General features: G+C 41.2%; 1 protein-coding gene across 4 annotated transcripts in view; it reads right to left on the minus strand.

Annotated features, from left to right (window-relative positions):
* Window positions 1–19753, minus strand: part of FAM171A1 (family with sequence similarity 171 member A1) — a 147613-nt gene that overhangs the window by 62376 nt on the left and 65484 nt on the right. For all 4 annotated transcript variants that reach the window (XR_014242618.1, XM_082385363.1, XM_082385362.1 and 1 more), the window contains exons 2-3: window positions 15748–15975; window positions 7220–7312 (exon numbers count right to left, since the gene is read on the minus strand). Coding sequence is in view for 3 of the 4 variants with exons in the window: in XM_082385363.1 (XP_082241489.1) it covers window positions 7220–7312; window positions 15748–15975 (321 nt within the window). In the remaining variant the exon portion in view is untranslated. The remainder of the gene's footprint in view (window positions 1–7219; window positions 7313–15747; window positions 15976–19753) is intronic.

Consider the following 19753-nt stretch of genomic DNA (forward strand, 5'->3'; position numbering starts at 1 on the left):
GAATATTGTTGTAAAAGGCACATAACATTAAAGTTACCATCTTAACCAGTTTTAAGTGTACAGTTCACTAGTGTGAAGTGTATGAATATTGTTGTAAAAGGCACATAACATTAAAGTTACCATCTTAACCAGTTTTAAGTGTACAGTTCACTAGTGTGAAGTGTATGAATATTGTTGTAAAAGGCACATAACATTAAAGTTACCATCTTAACCAGTTTTAAGTGTACAGTTCACTAGTGTGAAGTGTATGAATATTGTTGTAAAAGGCACATAACATTAAAGTTACCATCTTAACCAGTTTTAAGTGTACAGTTCACTAGTGTGAAGTGTATGAATATTGTTGTAAAAGGCACATAACATTAAAGTTACCATCTTAACCAGTTTTAAGTGTACAGTTCACTAGTGTGAAGTGTATGAATATTGTTGTAAAAGGCACATAACATTAAAGTTACCATCTTAACCAGTTTTAAGTGTACAGTTCACTAGTGTGAAGTGTATGAATATTGTTGTAAAAGGCACATAACATTAAAGTTACCATCTTAACCAGTTTTAAGTGTACAGTTCACTAGTGTGAAGTGTATGAATATTGTTGTAAAAGGCACATAACATTAAAGTTACCATCTTAACCAGTTTTAAGTGTACAGTTCACTAGTGTGAAGTGTATGAATATTGTTGTAAAAGGCACATAACATTAAAGTTACCATCTTAACCAGTTTTAAGTGTACAGTTCACTAGTGTGAAGTGTATGAATATTGTTGTAAAAGGCACATAACATTAAAGTTACCATCTTAACCAGTTTTAAGTGTACAGTTCACTAGTGTGAAGTGTATGAATATTGTTGTAAAAGGCACATAACATTAAAGTTACCATCTTAACCAGTTTTAAGTGTACAGTTCACTAGTGTGAAGTGTATGAATATTGTTGTAAAAGGCACATAACATTAAAGTTACCATCTTAACCAGTTTTAAGTGTACAGTTCACTAGTGTGAAGTGTATGAATATTGTTGTAAAAGGCACATAACATTAAAGTTACCATCTTAACCAGTTTTAAGTGTACAGTTCACTAGTGTGAAGTGTATGAATATTGTTGTAAAAGGCACATAACATTAAAGTTACCATCTTAACCAGTTTTAAGTGTACAGTTCACTAGTGTGAAGTGTATGAATATTGTTGTAAAAGGCACATAACATTAAAGTTACCATCTTAACCAGTTTTAAGTGTACAGTTCACTAGTGTGAAGTGTATGAATATTGTTGTAAAAGGCACATAACATTAAAGTTACCATCTTAACCAGTTTTAAGTGTACAGTTCACTAGTGTGAAGTGTATGAATATTGTTGTAAAAGGCACATAACATTAAAGTTACCATCTTAACCAGTTTTAAGTGTACAGTTCACTAGTGTGAAGTGTATGAATATTGTTGTAAAAGGCACATAACATTAAAGTTACCATCTTAACCAGTTTTAAGTGTACAGTTCACTAGTGTGAAGTGTATGAATATTGTTGTAAAAGGCACATAACATTAAAGTTACCATCTTAACCAGTTTTAAGTGTACAGTTCACTAGTGTGAAGTGTATGAATATTGTTGTAAAAGGCACATAACATTAAAGTTACCATCTTAACCAGTTTTAAGTGTACAGTTCACTAGTGTGAAGTGTATGAATATTGTTGTAAAAGGCACATAACATTAAAGTTACCATCTTAACCAGTTTTAAGTGTACAGTTCACTAGTGTGAAGTGTATGAATATTGTTGTAAAAGGCACATAACATTAAAGTTACCATCTTAACCAGTTTTAAGTGTACAGTTCACTAGTGTGAAGTGTATGAATATTGTTGTAAAAGGCACATAACATTAAAGTTACCATCTTAACCAGTTTTAAGTGTACAGTTCACTAGTGTGAAGTGTATGAATATTGTTGTAAAAGGCACATAACATTAAAGTTACCATCTTAACCAGTTTTAAGTGTACAGTTCACTAGTGTGAAGTGTATGAATATTGTTGTAAAAGGCACATAACATTAAAGTTACCATCTTAACCAGTTTTAAGTGTACAGTTCACTAGTGTGAAGTGTATGAATATTGTTGTAAAAGGCACATAACATTAAAGTTACCATCTTAACCAGTTTTAAGTGTACAGTTCACTAGTGTGAAGTGTATGAATATTGTTGTAAAAGGCACATAACATTAAAGTTACCATCTTAACCAGTTTTAAGTGTACAGTTCACTAGTGTGAAGTGTATGAATATTGTTGTAAAAGGCACATAACATTAAAGTTACCATCTTAACCAGTTTTAAGTGTACAGTTCACTAGTGTGAAGTGTATGAATATTGTTGTAAAAGGCACATAACATTAAAGTTACCATCTTAACCAGTTTTAAGTGTACAGTTCACTAGTGTGAAGTGTATGAATATTGTTGTAAAAGGCACATAACATTAAAGTTACCATCTTAACCAGTTTTAAGTGTACAGTTCACTAGTGTGAAGTGTATGAATATTGTTGTAAAAGGCACATAACATTAAAGTTACCATCTTAACCAGTTTTAAGTGTACAGTTCACTAGTGTGAAGTGTATGAATATTGTTGTAAAAGGCACATAACATTAAAGTTACCATCTTAACCAGTTTTAAGTGTACAGTTCACTAGTGTGAAGTGTATGAATATTGTTGTAAAAGGCACATAACATTAAAGTTACCATCTTAACCAGTTTTAAGTGTACAGTTCACTAGTGTGAAGTGTATGAATATTGTTGTAAAAGGCACATAACATTAAAGTTACCATCTTAACCAGTTTTAAGTGTACAGTTCACTAGTGTGAAGTGTATGAATATTGTTGTAAAAGGCACATAACATTAAAGTTACCATCTTAACCAGTTTTAAGTGTACAGTTCACTAGTGTGAAGTGTATGAATATTGTTGTAAAAGGCACATAACATTAAAGTTACCATCTTAACCAGTTTTAAGTGTACAGTTCACTAGTGTGAAGTGTATGAATATTGTTGTAAAAGGCACATAACATTAAAGTTACCATCTTAACCAGTTTTAAGTGTACAGTTCACTAGTGTGAAGTGTATGAATATTGTTGTAAAAGGCACATAACATTAAAGTTACCATCTTAACCAGTTTTAAGTGTACAGTTCACTAGTGTGAAGTGTATGAATATTGTTGTAAAAGGCACATAACATTAAAGTTACCATCTTAACCAGTTTTAAGTGTACAGTTCACTAGTGTGAAGTGTATGAATATTGTTGTAAAAGGCACATAACATTAAAGTTACCATCTTAACCAGTTTTAAGTGTACAGTTCACTAGTGTGAAGTGTATGAATATTGTTGTAAAAGGCACATAACATTAAAGTTACCATCTTAACCAGTTTTAAGTGTACAGTTCACTAGTGTGAAGTGTATGAATATTGTTGTAAAAGGCACATAACATTAAAGTTACCATCTTAACCAGTTTTAAGTGTACAGTTCACTAGTGTGAAGTGTATGAATATTGTTGTAAAAGGCACATAACATTAAAGTTACCATCTTAACCAGTTTTAAGTGTACAGTTCACTAGTGTGAAGTGTATGAATATTGTTGTAAAAGGCACATAACATTAAAGTTACCATCTTAACCAGTTTTAAGTGTACAGTTCACTAGTGTGAAGTGTATGAATATTGTTGTAAAAGGCACATAACATTAAAGTTACCATCTTAACCAGTTTTAAGTGTACAGTTCACTAGTGTGAAGTGTATGAATATTGTTGTAAAAGGCACATAACATTAAAGTTACCATCTTAACCAGTTTTAAGTGTACAGTTCACTAGTGTGAAGTGTATGAATATTGTTGTAAAAGGCACATAACATTAAAGTTACCATCTTAACCAGTTTTAAGTGTACAGTTCACTAGTGTGAAGTGTATGAATATTGTTGTAAAAGGCACATAACATTAAAGTTACCATCTTAACCAGTTTTAAGTGTACAGTTCACTAGTGTGAAGTGTATGAATATTGTTGTAAAAGGCACATAACATTAAAGTTACCATCTTAACCAGTTTTAAGTGTACAGTTCACTAGTGTGAAGTGTATGAATATTGTTGTAAAAGGCACATAACATTAAAGTTACCATCTTAACCAGTTTTAAGTGTACAGTTCACTAGTGTGAAGTGTATGAATATTGTTGTAAAAGGCACATAACATTAAAGTTACCATCTTAACCAGTTTTAAGTGTACAGTTCACTAGTGTGAAGTGTATGAATATTGTTGTAAAAGGCACATAACATTAAAGTTACCATCTTAACCAGTTTTAAGTGTACAGTTCACTAGTGTGAAGTGTATGAATATTGTTGTAAAAGGCACATAACATTAAAGTTACCATCTTAACCAGTTTTAAGTGTACAGTTCACTAGTGTGAAGTGTATGAATATTGTTGTAAAAGGCACATAACATTAAAGTTACCATCTTAACCAGTTTTAAGTGTACAGTTCACTAGTGTGAAGTGTATGAATATTGTTGTAAAAGGCACATAACATTAAAGTTACCATCTTAACCAGTTTTAAGTGTACAGTTCACTAGTGTGAAGTGTATGAATATTGTTGTAAAAGGCACATAACATTAAAGTTACCATCTTAACCAGTTTTAAGTGTACAGTTCACTAGTGTGAAGTGTATGAATATTGTTGTAAAAGGCACATAACATTAAAGTTACCATCTTAACCAGTTTTAAGTGTACAGTTCACTAGTGTGAAGTGTATGAATATTGTTGTAAAAGGCACATAACATTAAAGTTACCATCTTAACCAGTTTTAAGTGTACAGTTCACTAGTGTGAAGTGTATGAATATTGTTGTAAAAGGCACATAACATTAAAGTTACCATCTTAACCAGTTTTAAGTGTACAGTTCACTAGTGTGAAGTGTATGAATATTGTTGTAAAAGGCACATAACATTAAAGTTACCATCTTAACCAGTTTTAAGTGTACAGTTCACTAGTGTGAAGTGTATGAATATTGTTGTAAAAGGCACATAACATTAAAGTTACCATCTTAACCAGTTTTAAGTGTACAGTTCACTAGTGTGAAGTGTATGAATATTGTTGTAAAAGGCACATAACATTAAAGTTACCATCTTAACCAGTTTTAAGTGTACAGTTCACTAGTGTGAAGTGTATGAATATTGTTGTAAAAGGCACATAACATTAAAGTTACCATCTTAACCAGTTTTAAGTGTACAGTTCACTAGTGTGAAGTGTATGAATATTGTTGTAAAAGGCACATAACATTAAAGTTACCATCTTAACCAGTTTTAAGTGTACAGTTCACTAGTGTGAAGTGTATGAATATTGTTGTAAAAGGCACATAACATTAAAGTTACCATCTTAACCAGTTTTAAGTGTACAGTTCACTAGTGTGAAGTGTATGAATATTGTTGTAAAAGGCACATAACATTAAAGTTACCATCTTAACCAGTTTTAAGTGTACAGTTCACTAGTGTGAAGTGTATGAATATTGTTGTAAAAGGCACATAACATTAAAGTTACCATCTTAACCAGTTTTAAGTGTACAGTTCACTAGTGTGAAGTGTATGAATATTGTTGTAAAAGGCACATAACATTAAAGTTACCATCTTAACCAGTTTTAAGTGTACAGTTCACTAGTGTGAAGTGTATGAATATTGTTGTAAAAGGCACATAACATTAAAGTTACCATCTTAACCAGTTTTAAGTGTACAGTTCACTAGTGTGAAGTGTATGAATATTGTTGTAAAAGGCACATAACATTAAAGTTACCATCTTAACCAGTTTTAAGTGTACAGTTCACTAGTGTGAAGTGTATGAATATTGTTGTAAAAGGCACATAACATTAAAGTTACCATCTTAACCAGTTTTAAGTGTACAGTTCACTAGTGTGAAGTGTATGAATATTGTTGTAAAAGGCACATAACATTAAAGTTACCATCTTAACCAGTTTTAAGTGTACAGTTCACTAGTGTGAAGTGTATGAATATTGTTGTAAAAGGCACATAACATTAAAGTTACCATCTTAACCAGTTTTAAGTGTACAGTTCACTAGTGTGAAGTGTATGAATATTGTTGTAAAAGGCACATAACATTAAAGTTACCATCTTAACCAGTTTTAAGTGTACAGTTCACTAGTGTGAAGTGTATGAATATTGTTGTAAAAGGCACATAACATTAAAGTTACCATCTTAACCAGTTTTAAGTGTACAGTTCACTAGTGTGAAGTGTATGAATATTGTTGTAAAAGGCACATAACATTAAAGTTACCATCTTAACCAGTTTTAAGTGTACAGTTCACTAGTGTGAAGTGTATGAATATTGTTGTAAAAGGCACATAACATTAAAGTTACCATCTTAACCAGTTTTAAGTGTACAGTTCACTAGTGTGAAGTGTATGAATATTGTTGTAAAAGGCACATAACATTAAAGTTACCATCTTAACCAGTTTTAAGTGTACAGTTCACTAGTGTGAAGTGTATGAATATTGTTGTAAAAGGCACATAACATTAAAGTTACCATCTTAACCAGTTTTAAGTGTACAGTTCACTAGTGTGAAGTGTATGAATATTGTTGTAAAAGGCACATAACATTAAAGTTACCATCTTAACCAGTTTTAAGTGTACAGTTCACTAGTGTGAAGTGTATGAATATTGTTGTGCAACAGATCTCTAGAACCATTTTGTCTTGCAAAACTGAAACTCCAGGGAATTCCCTGGGGGTCCAGTTGTTAGGACTCTGTGCTTCCACTGCAGGGGGCAACAAAGGGGGATTCCCTGTTCGGGGAACTCAGATCCCACAAGCCATGCGGCGTGGCCAAAAAAAAAATAAACAAACCTGAAACTCTATACTCTCAAATGCTTATGAACCTTTTCAGAGAGACCCCGCCCAATGGTCAGTGAGGCCCAGGCAGGGTCCGGACTCTGACCCCAGGATGAATATTCTCGCCTTCGGAGAAGAGAGAGATGTGGTGTGAACAGAGGGTGGAGCCCCTTCTTACCTCTCATGCACTTAAAGGCTGGGCCGATAAGAAAAAAGGCCCCAGCCAAGAGACATTTCACCAAAATGCCCATGTGTCGTGCACTCGTAGGGACCACAGGCATTGTTACTTCCAGCTGTGGACACATTTCACGGCCATCACTACCCGACAAAAGAATCATCCCTCACAAGATTTTCAGAGTTGGCCCCAAAGTTACCTTCACTTCTCTTTTTAAATATCAAACATACCTTGGAATCCTGAGACTATTTGGACAACATCTTCATACACCATCAGAGTAGCAGATCGTTCTGGAAGCAGGCCCAGGCTCAGTGAAGAAAACACTGCAGAAACAAGGATGGATATGAGTGAATTCATTTAAATCAAAATGCCCACTCCAGTTTTTTAAGTACTCTGCATTCCTTGGATTCTCTGATTTCAACTCAATCAACAATATTGATTTTTAGTAGTGTGGCATAATAATAAATACATATTTGGTCTCTGCCTCTGGTTCCCGGCTCTTAAATCCCTTGTAATTTCCTGAGTGATCAGAGTATCTTTTGTTCTGATGAGGAGACTCCGGGGGGGCTCCTGGAGGTGGGCTGCTCACCAAAAAAATCAAGCCATGATGAGAATCTTGGAATCTTCAGTCCCACCTGCAATCCTCCAGAGAGGACAGAGGGGGTGGAGAGATAATGACTGATCATGCCTGCCATGACTGACGAAGCTACCATGAAAGTCCCAAAGGTACGGGCTTTGGGGAACTTCAAGCTGGTGAACAAGTATATGTGCTGGGAGGATGGTACACCCCAACTCCACGGGGACAGAAGCTCCTTCTGGACCCTTCTGGATCTCACCCTATCGTACCTCTTCATGTGGCTGTGTATCTGCATCCTTTATAATATCCTTTGTAATAAACCCGTGAATGTTACTGTTTTCCTGAGTTCTGTGAGCCATGAGAGTAAATGAACCCAGGGAGGGGACCATGAGAACCTCTGATTTACAGCCGGTTGGTCAGAAGTACAGGTGACAACCTGGGGCTTGTGTCTGAAGTGGCAGTTGGTCTTGTGGGACTGAACCCTTAACCTGTGGCATCTGAGCTAACTCTGGACAGTTACTGTCAGAACTGAACTGAATTGTAGGTCACCCAGTTGGTGTCCAGAGGGTTGGAGAACTGGTTGGTTTGAGAAAAACCCCACCCATCGGGTGTCAGAAGTACTGTAAACAGAGAGAAAAGAAACAGTTTTTCCTTTAAGTATTATTAGCAAAAGGCTTTCAAAACGCCAAGAGTCCTGCAATCTCTCGTAGAACAACTGCTTGCCCTACAATAGTCAACTATGTATTTTTTATTCGTTAGAAGCTGTTAGTAAAGTATCTGAACTTCCTCACATTAGGAACCTATTAAAAGTTACAATGTACACACTACACGGATGTAAAACATTGGGTATTAACATTAAGAAAGACTTTAAAAATATGTGCTTAATTACTGTGTGCCTCATGATAAAAAAAAAAGCCTTTCTTCCCTATTCTGGGAACTAATAAGATGACAGAACTTGTGCTATTTTTAAAAATTCTTGTTGAAGTACCTGGACTTCCAACTAAAAAATTCACAAAGCCTACATGTTTCTGGGGAGATCATGAATTTTAAGAAAAAAACAAATCAACATATTATGGAACAACAATAATCACTAACATTACTGAACCCTCACTAACATGTCAGACATTATTCTAGGTGCTTTAATTTTGGTAATTTATTTAACTCTCAAAACAGCTTTATGAAATAGGTATTATTAACATGCCCATTTGACAGGTAAGGAAACAGATTTATAGATAAGAATTAACTTGTCCAAGACCCCGCAGCTGGTAAATACCGGAGCCAGGATTTGAACTCTGGAGTCTGACCTCGACTGCTATGCTTCACGGACTCAAATTGAAAGGCTTCTTGGACGCCATCCAGCCTAAGTCTCTAAGTTTAAAGAGGAGGAAATTGAGGCCTAGAGAGGTAAAGTAACTTTCAAGGATAATATTAGGGACCAGAAATATCAAGTGCTAAGAATATCAATTACTTAGCACAACTGGCTCTGGATAATGCTAGAGGCGACCAGTGAGCGGCTGGCCTTGGACATGACACTTCTCCCTACACATTTATTCCATTTATTTAGCTGCCAATATGTACAAGGCCCAGGGCTAGACGTGCGGAACAGATCAATGTTGGGGGCAGTCTGTGTCCTCAAGGGTTCTACGTTAGAAGGAGATTTGGACGCACAACCAATAGCTGTAGGACAAGCGGAACGTGGCAAGTGCCATGACAGAGATAAGGATGTACCTCGGTGCTGTGAAAACAGTCCAGCAGTTCCTCCAAATAGTAAACATAGAGTCACCATGTGACCCGGCAATTCCACTCCCAGGTATATACCCAGGAGAACTGAGAGTATATGTTCATGCAAAAACCTGTACACGAATGTTCAGAGCAGCATCAGTCATACTAGCCAGAAAGTGGAAACAACCCAATAAGCCATCATCTGATGGGCAGATAATCAAAACGTGGTCTATCCATACAACGGAATATTGTTCACCCATAGAAAGGAATAAAGTACCGATTCATGCTACAACATGGACAGACCCGGAAAACACCATGCTAAGTGAAAGACGCCAGGCGCAAAAGGCCAACACACTGTAGGATTCCATTCATCTGCAATACGTGGAACAGGCAAATCCATAGCAACAGAGGGATTAGTTGTTGCTGGGTGCTGGGGGAATGGGAAACAGCGAGTCAATCCTAACGGGCACGAGGGTTTTTTTGGAGGTGAAGAAAATATTCTGGAAGTAGACAGTGGTGATGGTTGCACAACCTTGTGAATTATACACTTTAAAATGGTGAATCGTATGGTGATATGCATTATATCTCAAAAATAAATAAATAACTAAAGCAAGAAAAAAAAAGAATTCACCTTGGGGGTTTAAAGTTGGAAGAAAAATCTATACCAAGTTGGGGGAGGAAGGATTAGGTCCTGTGTGTGAGCCAGGACTGAAAGGAGGAAGCCTGACTTGGGTAAATCCTGCAAAACCACATCCCAGGGAAACTTAACCTTCTTTCACAGAGATCCCTTCACCCAAGGGCACAGGGCACCTAATGGCCAGGAAAGAAGAACCAGATTGCTGGTGCCTGTAGGGAACAGCTCACCTCCAGACTTTGGCTTTGCCCTCCCCGCCTCTCTAGGTAGTACAGACCTGGACCACACTGCTCCCTTCAAGAGCTCACACAGAACCTGAAGGCGTTTCCTTGGCCCTGAAAACCTCTGTGCTGTCTGGCTTGGGGGACTTTGAGCTGGAATCACCTGTGATTGGTCTCTCGAGATGCGTGTGACCATTACAGGATGTTTTGAAACGTTTCTTGCCTGTAGCATTTGGTGCTTCCAAACATCAGACATCTGCTCTAGCAAACTCTTCCGCAAACCCTATTTCATATACGAGAAAAGATGATTTCTTGTAATGACTAATGATGAGACGTGGGTGGTAGAGACACCTGCAAGGGCTTCCTGGGCGGGAGGCGGCAGAGACGCCTCAGACCCGCAGGCAGGCGGTATATTACCCATCAGAGAGGAGATGCTGGCTGCTGTCTTGTTTTCTGAGAAGTAGAGAGAAAGGAACATCGAACTCCACCTGGGAGAGGCTGCAACACTTCTGAGCGCAGAGAACAACCACACTGGGCATGCACGGACAGAAGACAAGCTTGCGGAGAGAACAGTAAAGGAACAACAGTGCAGACAAGCACAGAGCGGGTAAAACGCCAGATTCCTTCAGAGAACAACAAACTGCCCAGGGTGACCAGACCGTGAGAAACGTAGGGAGAAGCGGCTGGGGAGGAAGTCCCTGTGTTCTGTTTAGTCTAAACTTGATCCTGAGGACATCAAATGCCTTTAGGCAGACGTATAATGTAATTAGACAGATATATATGCAGGCACACCTCGGAGATGCTGCGGGTTCAGGTCCAGACCACCCCAATAAAGCGAATATCGCAATAAAGGAAGGCACGTCAGTGTTCTGGTTTCCAACGCATACAGACGTCGTGTTTATATTATACTGTAGTCTATTAAGTGTGCAATAGCATCATGTCTAAAAAACAACAGATATACCTTAATTTAAAAGTACGTTATTGCTAAAAAGTGCTAACCATCATCTGAGCCTTCAGTGAGTTGTAATCTTTTTGCAATAGCAACACGAAAATCACAGATCACCATAACAAATATAATAATAATGAAAAAGCTTGAAATACTGGGAGAATTACCAAAATGTGACACAAACACTAAACGAGCTCTTGGGAAAATGGTGCCAATGGACTTGCTCAATGTAGAGTTGCCACAAACCTCCAATTTGCAAGAAATGCAATATCTGCAAAGTGCAATAAAGTGAAGTGCAATAAGATGAGGTCTGCCTGCATATATATATAGATGTATAAATATACATCCATATATAAATACATATATCTAATATATAAATATGTAAAATTATTATATTATAAAACTAATATAAATATATATTTAAAATACATTTTAAGACACTAACGGTCGGTAATGTAAAGGGCGTTTTGAAGGGGTCAGACTGAGCTGGCCAGAGGCCACTGCAGTAGCCCTGAACTGTTGCAAAAGGCCTGAGCTATAGAGGTGGAAATAATTAAGATGTGGAATCACAGTCTTTAGAGGATGGATGGCACTTCATATAGCTGAATCTGTTCCTACCTGCTGCCAAAGGTAAAGGTACTCTCCTTTTGCTGTGGTTCCCTGTTGCCCAATATGTACCCCCTTCCATGCAAGGGAAAAAAAAACCCACACCCTCCAGGAACTACTGTCAAGGATGAGAAAAGAAATCTATTCCCGAATCTCATAAGAACGCGTATGCAAACAAAACCACGTGTGGACATGTAGTAAAGAAATTATTTTTTAGTTTCAAATTTTAAAAATATTTTAGAAGAGGCTCCCAATTCTTCTCTCCTCCTCACTCAATTACCTGGGCTACCAAAAGTGCACCTTCAGAAATATGCATGAAAACAATAGTATACTCTGTTTTTCACAGCAGACCAGTCTAAATTTTGCTCACGTTTTCTGTTAGATTCTAGTTAAGAGGATCTTGTTATGTTGACAGGGCAAGCAGAGAAAAAGAAGGACATGGGAGGGTCCTTGAAAATTATTCGGTCTAATTGATTTAGTTTTAGAAACTAGAGATTTGGGCTCAGAAAGCTGTGATGGGCCCCCATGTGTGGGCAGAGCTGGGGGCGGGCAGGCCTAGAACCCAGGCATCTTCAAGCCTAGTCCAAAACTCTTTGAATTAAACTACATTTTTTTACCATTATTTACTCATTTAAGAAGAATGGATATTATGAAAATGGTTTGCCTTTTTCTCAAATGATCTTGTTAACAAAGTCAAAACAAATTTAATTAAGGTACAGTCCGTCCTTATTTGTGGGTTCAGTATTTGCAAATGTGCCTACTTGCTAAAGGTTATTTGTAACCCCAAGTCAATACTTGTGATGCTTTCTATGTGCACGTACAGAGGGGCCAAAAGTCTGAGTCTCCTCCCAGCTGAGGTCGACCAAGGCGACGGACGCTCTGCCTTCTCGTTTCAGCTCTCACACCATAAGCATCCTTTCTGCAATCAATTTAGTGCCACGCTTTTGCATTCCTGTGCTTTTTGTTGGTGATCTCCCTGCTTCAAACAGCCCCTGAGTGCTGGCCCAAAGTGCTGTCCAGTGTTTCTACCTGCAGGAGGCTGGGATGTGCCTTATTACACGTTAGACAAGCTTCCCTTAGCCATGAGTTACGGTGCTGTCGGCCATGAGTTCAAGGTTAATGAACCAACAATATATATTGAGTCAGGTATCTTGCAACAGAAACACACATCAAACAAGGAGATGTACTGATCAGTGGATGAAAATGTGACCAGAGGCTCTCAGGAACCTAACCCTGCATTTCCCCCGGGAGCAACGGCTCAGGATTCACCAACTCAGTGTTCACGGTGACTCTGCAGAACGTAACTCCTGTGATGGTGAGAATCAGTTGTATTTTGTGCTGCTGCCCCCCCCCCCCGAGCAAAGGTGGAGTTGAGGTGTCTGGATACCGTTTAGACTTCCCCCAGGGCTGTTTCCAGTGATTTCTCAGTGTGAAAAATGGGGGAGGTCAAACATTGTCTTTAGCAAGAACCTAACAAGGACCACCTCTCTTATCGTGCTGGCCTTCCCAGGGTTCTGCCCCAGGCCCACTCCCCTCCACTCTCTGGGTTAGATCATTGTTCTGAGTCTCCCTTAAAAGCTGCTGATGACCCCAAACTCCACCTCCACCTCCAAACCTCTTAAGCCCCAAACTCTTTTCAAACTAAAGCCCGAACACACTTGGCGTCCCAGAGGCAGCTCCAATCCAATCTACGCTAAGTTCATCACCAACTACAATCCCGACACGCATCCCTTTCTCCCCATCTCCCCACCTCCACTCCCACTTCCACCCACCTCTGCCTGAGCCCCAAGCCTGGTGAGAGGGGTGCACACGGGAGGGAGGAAGAGGGCTTCTTTCAGCCGACGGCATTAATCAATCAAGTCAACTTGAGGGAACCACAAGGCGGCAGGTCTCCCAAGCCCACCGCCCGCCTGTTATTCCATCCCCTTCATCACCAGCCAGAAACCCGAGACTCAACTTCCATTTAGTCTAATTCGTCCCTTCCCTCACATCTGTCCCACCCATTCTCCAAGGCTTTCTGGATTTTGCCCGCTAAATATTTCTCAGGTTTATCTCCTTTTCTCTAACATTTTCCTAAAGGATTTCCTCAGTTGTGCCTATTTCAAATCCACTTTCCATAGCTCTCAAAGCAGTGGTCCCAAACTATAGTGAACATTTTTATCCATAAATACCCGGGGTGGGGGGGTAGGAGTTGCTTGTGAAAATGCAGATTCCTGGGTCAATCTGCCCAGTCTGAATGGTTGAGTCCTGGAATCTGGATCTTTTCACAAGCACCTTCTGATGCTAATACCTATTCATCCTCACGACTCAGCTCCCCTCTCAGCCTCTCCAGGAAGCCTTCCTTCATTCGCTCACCTAGGCCGGTGAACTGGTCCCCAGCGTCCCCGTAGGCACCTAAATCTATCAGAGCACTGACCCCATCAGGAGGAGTCGGGTTCTGCGGCTGACTTCATAACTAAACGACGAAGTCCCTAGGGGCGAGTTCTGCGTCTTTAGATCTGTATCCTCAGTGGCCAGGGTAGTGCCTGGTACACAGTAGCTACTCAGTAAGTGTAAATTGAACTTAAAGAGAACTTTGTGGCTGACGGTAGATGCTGGGGCTGGAAAAGACGGGCAGTCACGCTTAGCTCCCATGTGCCCCAGAGGCAGCAGGGACCCTGATGGGGCGTGTCCAGTGGCACACAGGTGAGCACTGACGCTGGCATTTTGCCAGGCACTGTGTTAGATGCTACACGTTTATCAAGCCCCTACTATGCTGTAGGTGCTGTAAGCTAGTGCACCTACATTAACTACTTTTTACTCAGAACCACTCTACAAGGTAGTATCAGCTCCCTTTTGCAGAGACTGGCATCAAAGCTGGAAGGGCTCAAGCACAGACTGGGAACCAGAACCCAGGTCCAAAGCCCTTGCTCCTCCCATCCCCCCACCCCTGCTAGCCTCAGAGCAATAGTGCTGGCAGGTAATGTGGTCCAGGCACACTGGGAGTGCCTTGGGAGTAATGTGATTTATAATAAGTAATATATATTTGGTCTTGGTCTCATTCCTGCCTCACAGCTCCTATAACCCTTGGAATTTCCTAAGTAATAAGGGCAATAAAGGTATCTTTTGTTAGTTATAACAAGCCACTTACCATGGGAGTTTCAGTTAATATAGTAATTTTTGGAAGGCCCCTAGATAACCCAAGGATGGGGGCTGCTTGCCAGGGGAAACAACCATGTGATTAGAGGGTTGGAACTTTCGATCTCACCCTCACTGAGCTCCAGGGAGGAAAGGAGAGAGGGCTGGAGATTGAATAAATCACTAATGGCCAATGATTTAATCAGTCATGCCTACATAATGAAGTTTCCATAAAAAACCAAAAGGATGGGGTTTAGTGAGCCTCTTGGTTGGTGAACACTTGGAGGTGCTGGGAGGGTGGTACACCTGGAGGGGATGGAAGCTCCACACCTCTTCCCACAGACCTTGCCCTACGCGTCTCTTCCATCCAGCTGTTCCTTTAATAGCCTTTGTAATAAACTGGTAATCTAGTAAGTACCCAGCTGGTGTCACAGAATCTGCAAATTGCTGGATGTGTGGAAAAGCACCCACATGTTTGGTGATCAGACACGCCAGAAGTGGGGTAGAGTGTTGAGAGGGGAAGAAACACACGGCAGTGTTCTTCCTGAGCAGGTGAGAAGGTGGGAAAGAGAAAGACAGTCTCGCCATCATTCCCCATCTTTTGGCCAGCATTGCTCAGACCCTGAAGCAAGACGAGAAAGCCCCCATTTCAGAGCACTGCCCCAATCCCATCGGCTGGTTACTATCAGTAAGGTACAGAGCGGGACGCTGGGGAAGTGAGTTCCATCATATGGACAGTAACGTACAACCCGCTTCACACCGGGATCCCACCTTTCCTGCACATAAGGGGCCCCAAAAGCTAAGGCAGAGAATGAACATGTATTTTCCTGATTGTCTGACTTAACCCTTAACCCTTACAAAATTGTTTCTATGTCTGACTCCATCCCTAGCCTGACTATAAGCCCTGTTTTAGAGAAAGGTTAAGACCACCTTACCGGGTAACCGGATTGGCTTCCACGGGGCAGAGTTTGGCACGTAGGCATGCTTTGTGGCGGTGACAATCAGCTGACTGCCCAGCTTATACTGGAATTTGAGGAAGGCGACGCCATCTGTCCCCGAGGTGCCAGAGGCGATGGAGACCTGGTTGGTGAAAATCTCAATGAGGGCATCGGGGACAGGCTGATGGGTGCTGGCATCACTGATGTGGACCTTCAGGGTGACCTCTGGAAGAAGGACAGAGCAACAAAGAACAGTGGCTATTAATTGGGCAACTCCAACAGTGATTCTGCTATAACCGCGATAGGTAGTAGAAAGTGGGATATGCTAAGAAAATCTCGATCTACATCCAAAATATAAATCATTTTAACCGGGAATGTTCTCCTCTTAGAGGTCCTTTTTTTTACTTTACATGATTTCTTACCTTCCTCAAAACCACTGCCCATAACAAACTGCTTTCCCCCTGGCTCCTCCCAGCTCACACCAACAAATAATTGAGAGAAAATTTCTATCCCTTTAAATAAACACAATGCTCTTTTATCCTGCCCAGCGCTGCTGGCAAACACAGCCTAAGCAAGGTTCGGGCTGCTAGAGAAAGACCCTGCAGGTGCTAAGATTTGCAGCAAAATTCTTCAATGGTCCTGGTGAACATGGATGTGTACAGCTCAGGGTTGCTGTGCTAGTAATCATGATGACGTTACTGAAAAGTAGTCCAAAATACCTTTAAAAGGGAGGACCCAAACAGTACAGAAGGTCAGAAGAAAAAAAAAAATAAAAGTAAACATTTGAAAAGATGGCTGAAGTTGAGTTAGTAGTATTGGCAAAACCAGAAAACGGATGTGGGAAATGGACAGCTCCAAATTAACGGTAAAAATTACACTGGAATGGATAATTTTCGTTTATTCAGGCAAGAGATGTATACTGAAGTGTTATCCCACACCTAGAATCATGAGCAACTGTGCACAACTACAGTGGTGAAGGGAAGGGAGTAGACAGGTAAGTGCTATGCCCGGGGGGCATCTGGTGGAGGCACCAAGGGGGCACTTACAGAACAGCACATGCAAAGGCCCAGAGGCAAGAGAAAGCCCTGCTTCCTGGAGAAACGGAAATAGGAAATAGGTTCTGAAGGCTGGAGGGGGAGTGTGAGGGGTACAAAGCCCAGGGAAAGACAAGGCTTGAGAGGCCAACAGGGGCCAGATCAGAAATGGCTTTATAAGTGACCTAAAAGGATCGTTCTTTACCCTAAGGGTGACCTAAAAGGATTGTTCTTTATCCTTTATCGTTCTTTATCTTTATCGCTCTTCCACCTTGGTAACTTGCTGGAAATCAAATTTATGCGTAGAAACACCTGGCTTTGGATGAAGGATGGACTCGGGGATTGGCAAGACTGGAGACTGAGCATCTAGTTAAGAGATTTCTGTAATAACCCAGCAAGAGAAGGCGGTGGACCATGGTGGACATCAGTGAAAGGATGCTGATTCCAGATATATTCTAGAACGATCAGTGTATTCGGCTCCAAGAAACCCCTTTTGCTAAGGTAGGAAGGGAGTAAATGGTAGCCAGTGACCTAAATTCACTAGCCACTTAGAGGCACTACTTGCCATACATCGTGAGCTGCCTCAGTTCTGAAAGCCTTACTGGTGATTTGGGAGAGGGAGGTGGGACAAGGAACCGGTGAGCAGGGAGGCTCACGTTTAAAGAACCACTGGAGAACCGTTGGCTCAGTGGAGAGACCATTGGGGAGGTCAAGGCTGGCTGGGGGCAACCTGAGAGTGAGGGGAGGAGGCGTCCAAGCCAGCCCCACGGGAAGTGCCCAGCGTGCATCTCTAGAGTTCTAGGCAGTTCACACTCTAGGTCTGACCCTCGGCTCTACCAAGCGCTAGCCACATGGCCTTGGGCAAGTTACTTATGGTTTCCAGGTCTCGGTCTCCTCATCTATAAATGGGGGATGATAGCGACATATATCTCAGTATAATTACAAATACAAGCTAGTGCCATTACGGTATTCTAGTCACTATGCTTGAAAGCATTCGGTCACAGTGTCCGAGAGTCCCAGGACAGGGCACAGGGAGGAGAGCTGGAGGGGAAAAGGGTATGAAACTAAGTGGAGGGATGAGACATCCTTCTCGGGGGCTAATAACTCAATATCCCAAGCTCTTCCCCAACTGGAGCCACTACATTGATTAGAACTTCTTTTGGTTCGAGAACTTCCACCTTGGTAACTTGCTGGCGATCTTATGATGCGAAAGCAACCTTTTCAATACTGCAAATTTCACTTAGTCGATCATTTTCTCACCCTTTTTTCATATACTGATGAGATAGGCTGGGAGCCGGGACCCTTTAGCAGAATGACTGTACCTGGACAAACGTCTCCTTGAGCAACAGAATAGAAAGAAACTATAAAGGAATAAAAAGTAACTGCACGCATGCACAGTTGGGGCAATTACGAACAATAAGATACAAAAGGCCACAAACCAACCGCCACTTCTTAGGGGCTGGGAGCAAAAGCAGGGTCCTGTGCATGGTCCCCGCACACAGCACCAGCAAGGGGGTGGGCGGACCACCGAAGCAACGTGTCCTGCCCAGCCCAGAGACCTGCCCCTGTTGTTATCCCATTTAAGGCACCAGTTCGCCCCTCCTCGGGGAGCGAGCAAGGGCACCTATTACTTGTTTCTGCTCCCACGTGCTGCAGCCTCCCCAGTAAAACCTTGCCTGAATTTTTCGGCTGGCCTCTTCTCAATTTCTTTTTTTTTTTTTTTAATTAATTAATTTATTTATTTATTTATGGCTGTGTTGGGTCTTCGTTTCTGTGCGAGGGCTTTCTCTAGTTGCGGCGAGCGGGGGCCACTCTTCATCGCGGTGCGCAGGCCTCTCACTATCGCGGCCTCTCCTGTTGTGGAGCACAGGCTCCAAACGCGCAGGCTCAGCAGTTGTGGCTCACGGGCCCAGTTGCTCCGCGGCATGTGGGATCCTCCCAGACCAGGGCTCGAACCCGTGTCCCCTGCATCGGCAGGCAGACTCTCAACCACTGCGCCACCAGGGAAGCCCTCAATTTCTACTATTAAAGAGTCCAAGGGCTCGGTCAGTATCACTAACTTAATCCATTTCTTGACTAGATGACCATGAGGAACCCCTAAAGAATCCTAGACCTTGGTGCTATATAAGGTCTGCACCAAATAAATCTCTCAAAACCTTGTAGAGGGGCTTCCCTGGTGGCGCAGTGGTTAAGAATCTGCCTGCCAATGCAGGGGACACGGGTTCGAGCCCTGGTCCAGGAAGATCCCACGTGCTGCGGAGCAACTAAGCCTGTGCGCCACAACTACTGAGCCTGCGCTCTAGAGCCCGCAAGCCACAACTACTGAGCCCGCGAGCCACAACTACTGAGCCCGCGTGCCACAACTACTGAAGCCTGCATGCCTAGAGCCCGTGCTCCGCACCAAGAGAAGCCACTGCAGTGAGAAGCCCGCACACAGCAGCAAAGAGTAGCCCCCGCTCGCCACAGCTAGAGAAAGCCTGCACGGAACAACGAAGACCCAACACAGCCAACAATAAATAAGTAAATAAATAAAATGCCTTAAAAATAAAAAAGCCAACTGATGAAACCATTTGTGGAAAGAAAAAAAAAAAAAACCCAAAAACCTTGTAGAGAATAAAAGTGCTACAGAAATTGAACCTGGTTACTTCATACTACAGGAGGAGAAAACTGCCAAAAGAGGGATAAAATCAACATCAAGAAAATCAAGGATATGGCATTACAAAACATATTTAGTTGATTCCTTCCAATCTTATCATTGTTATCTTAATGCAGGTTTGCAGTATGTACAAACACACATTTGTTTTCTTACTGAACTGGGGTCTTCCTTGTCCCCAGGTGGTATGGGAAGTTATAAATGAATTAACATGCGCATAGCAGAAATCCTCTCAAACAGGGCAAGTGGGAAGGTGGCTTTGTAGCGTTGCAGTGATGATCTACGTAATCTTATGGTGATGCAACATTTACTAACA

The sequence above is a fragment of the Balaenoptera borealis genome (genome assembly GCF_965194805.1).
Source record: "Balaenoptera borealis genome assembly, chromosome: 3".
In the NCBI taxonomy this organism is placed as follows: Eukaryota; Metazoa; Chordata; class Mammalia; order Artiodactyla; family Balaenopteridae; genus Balaenoptera; species Balaenoptera borealis.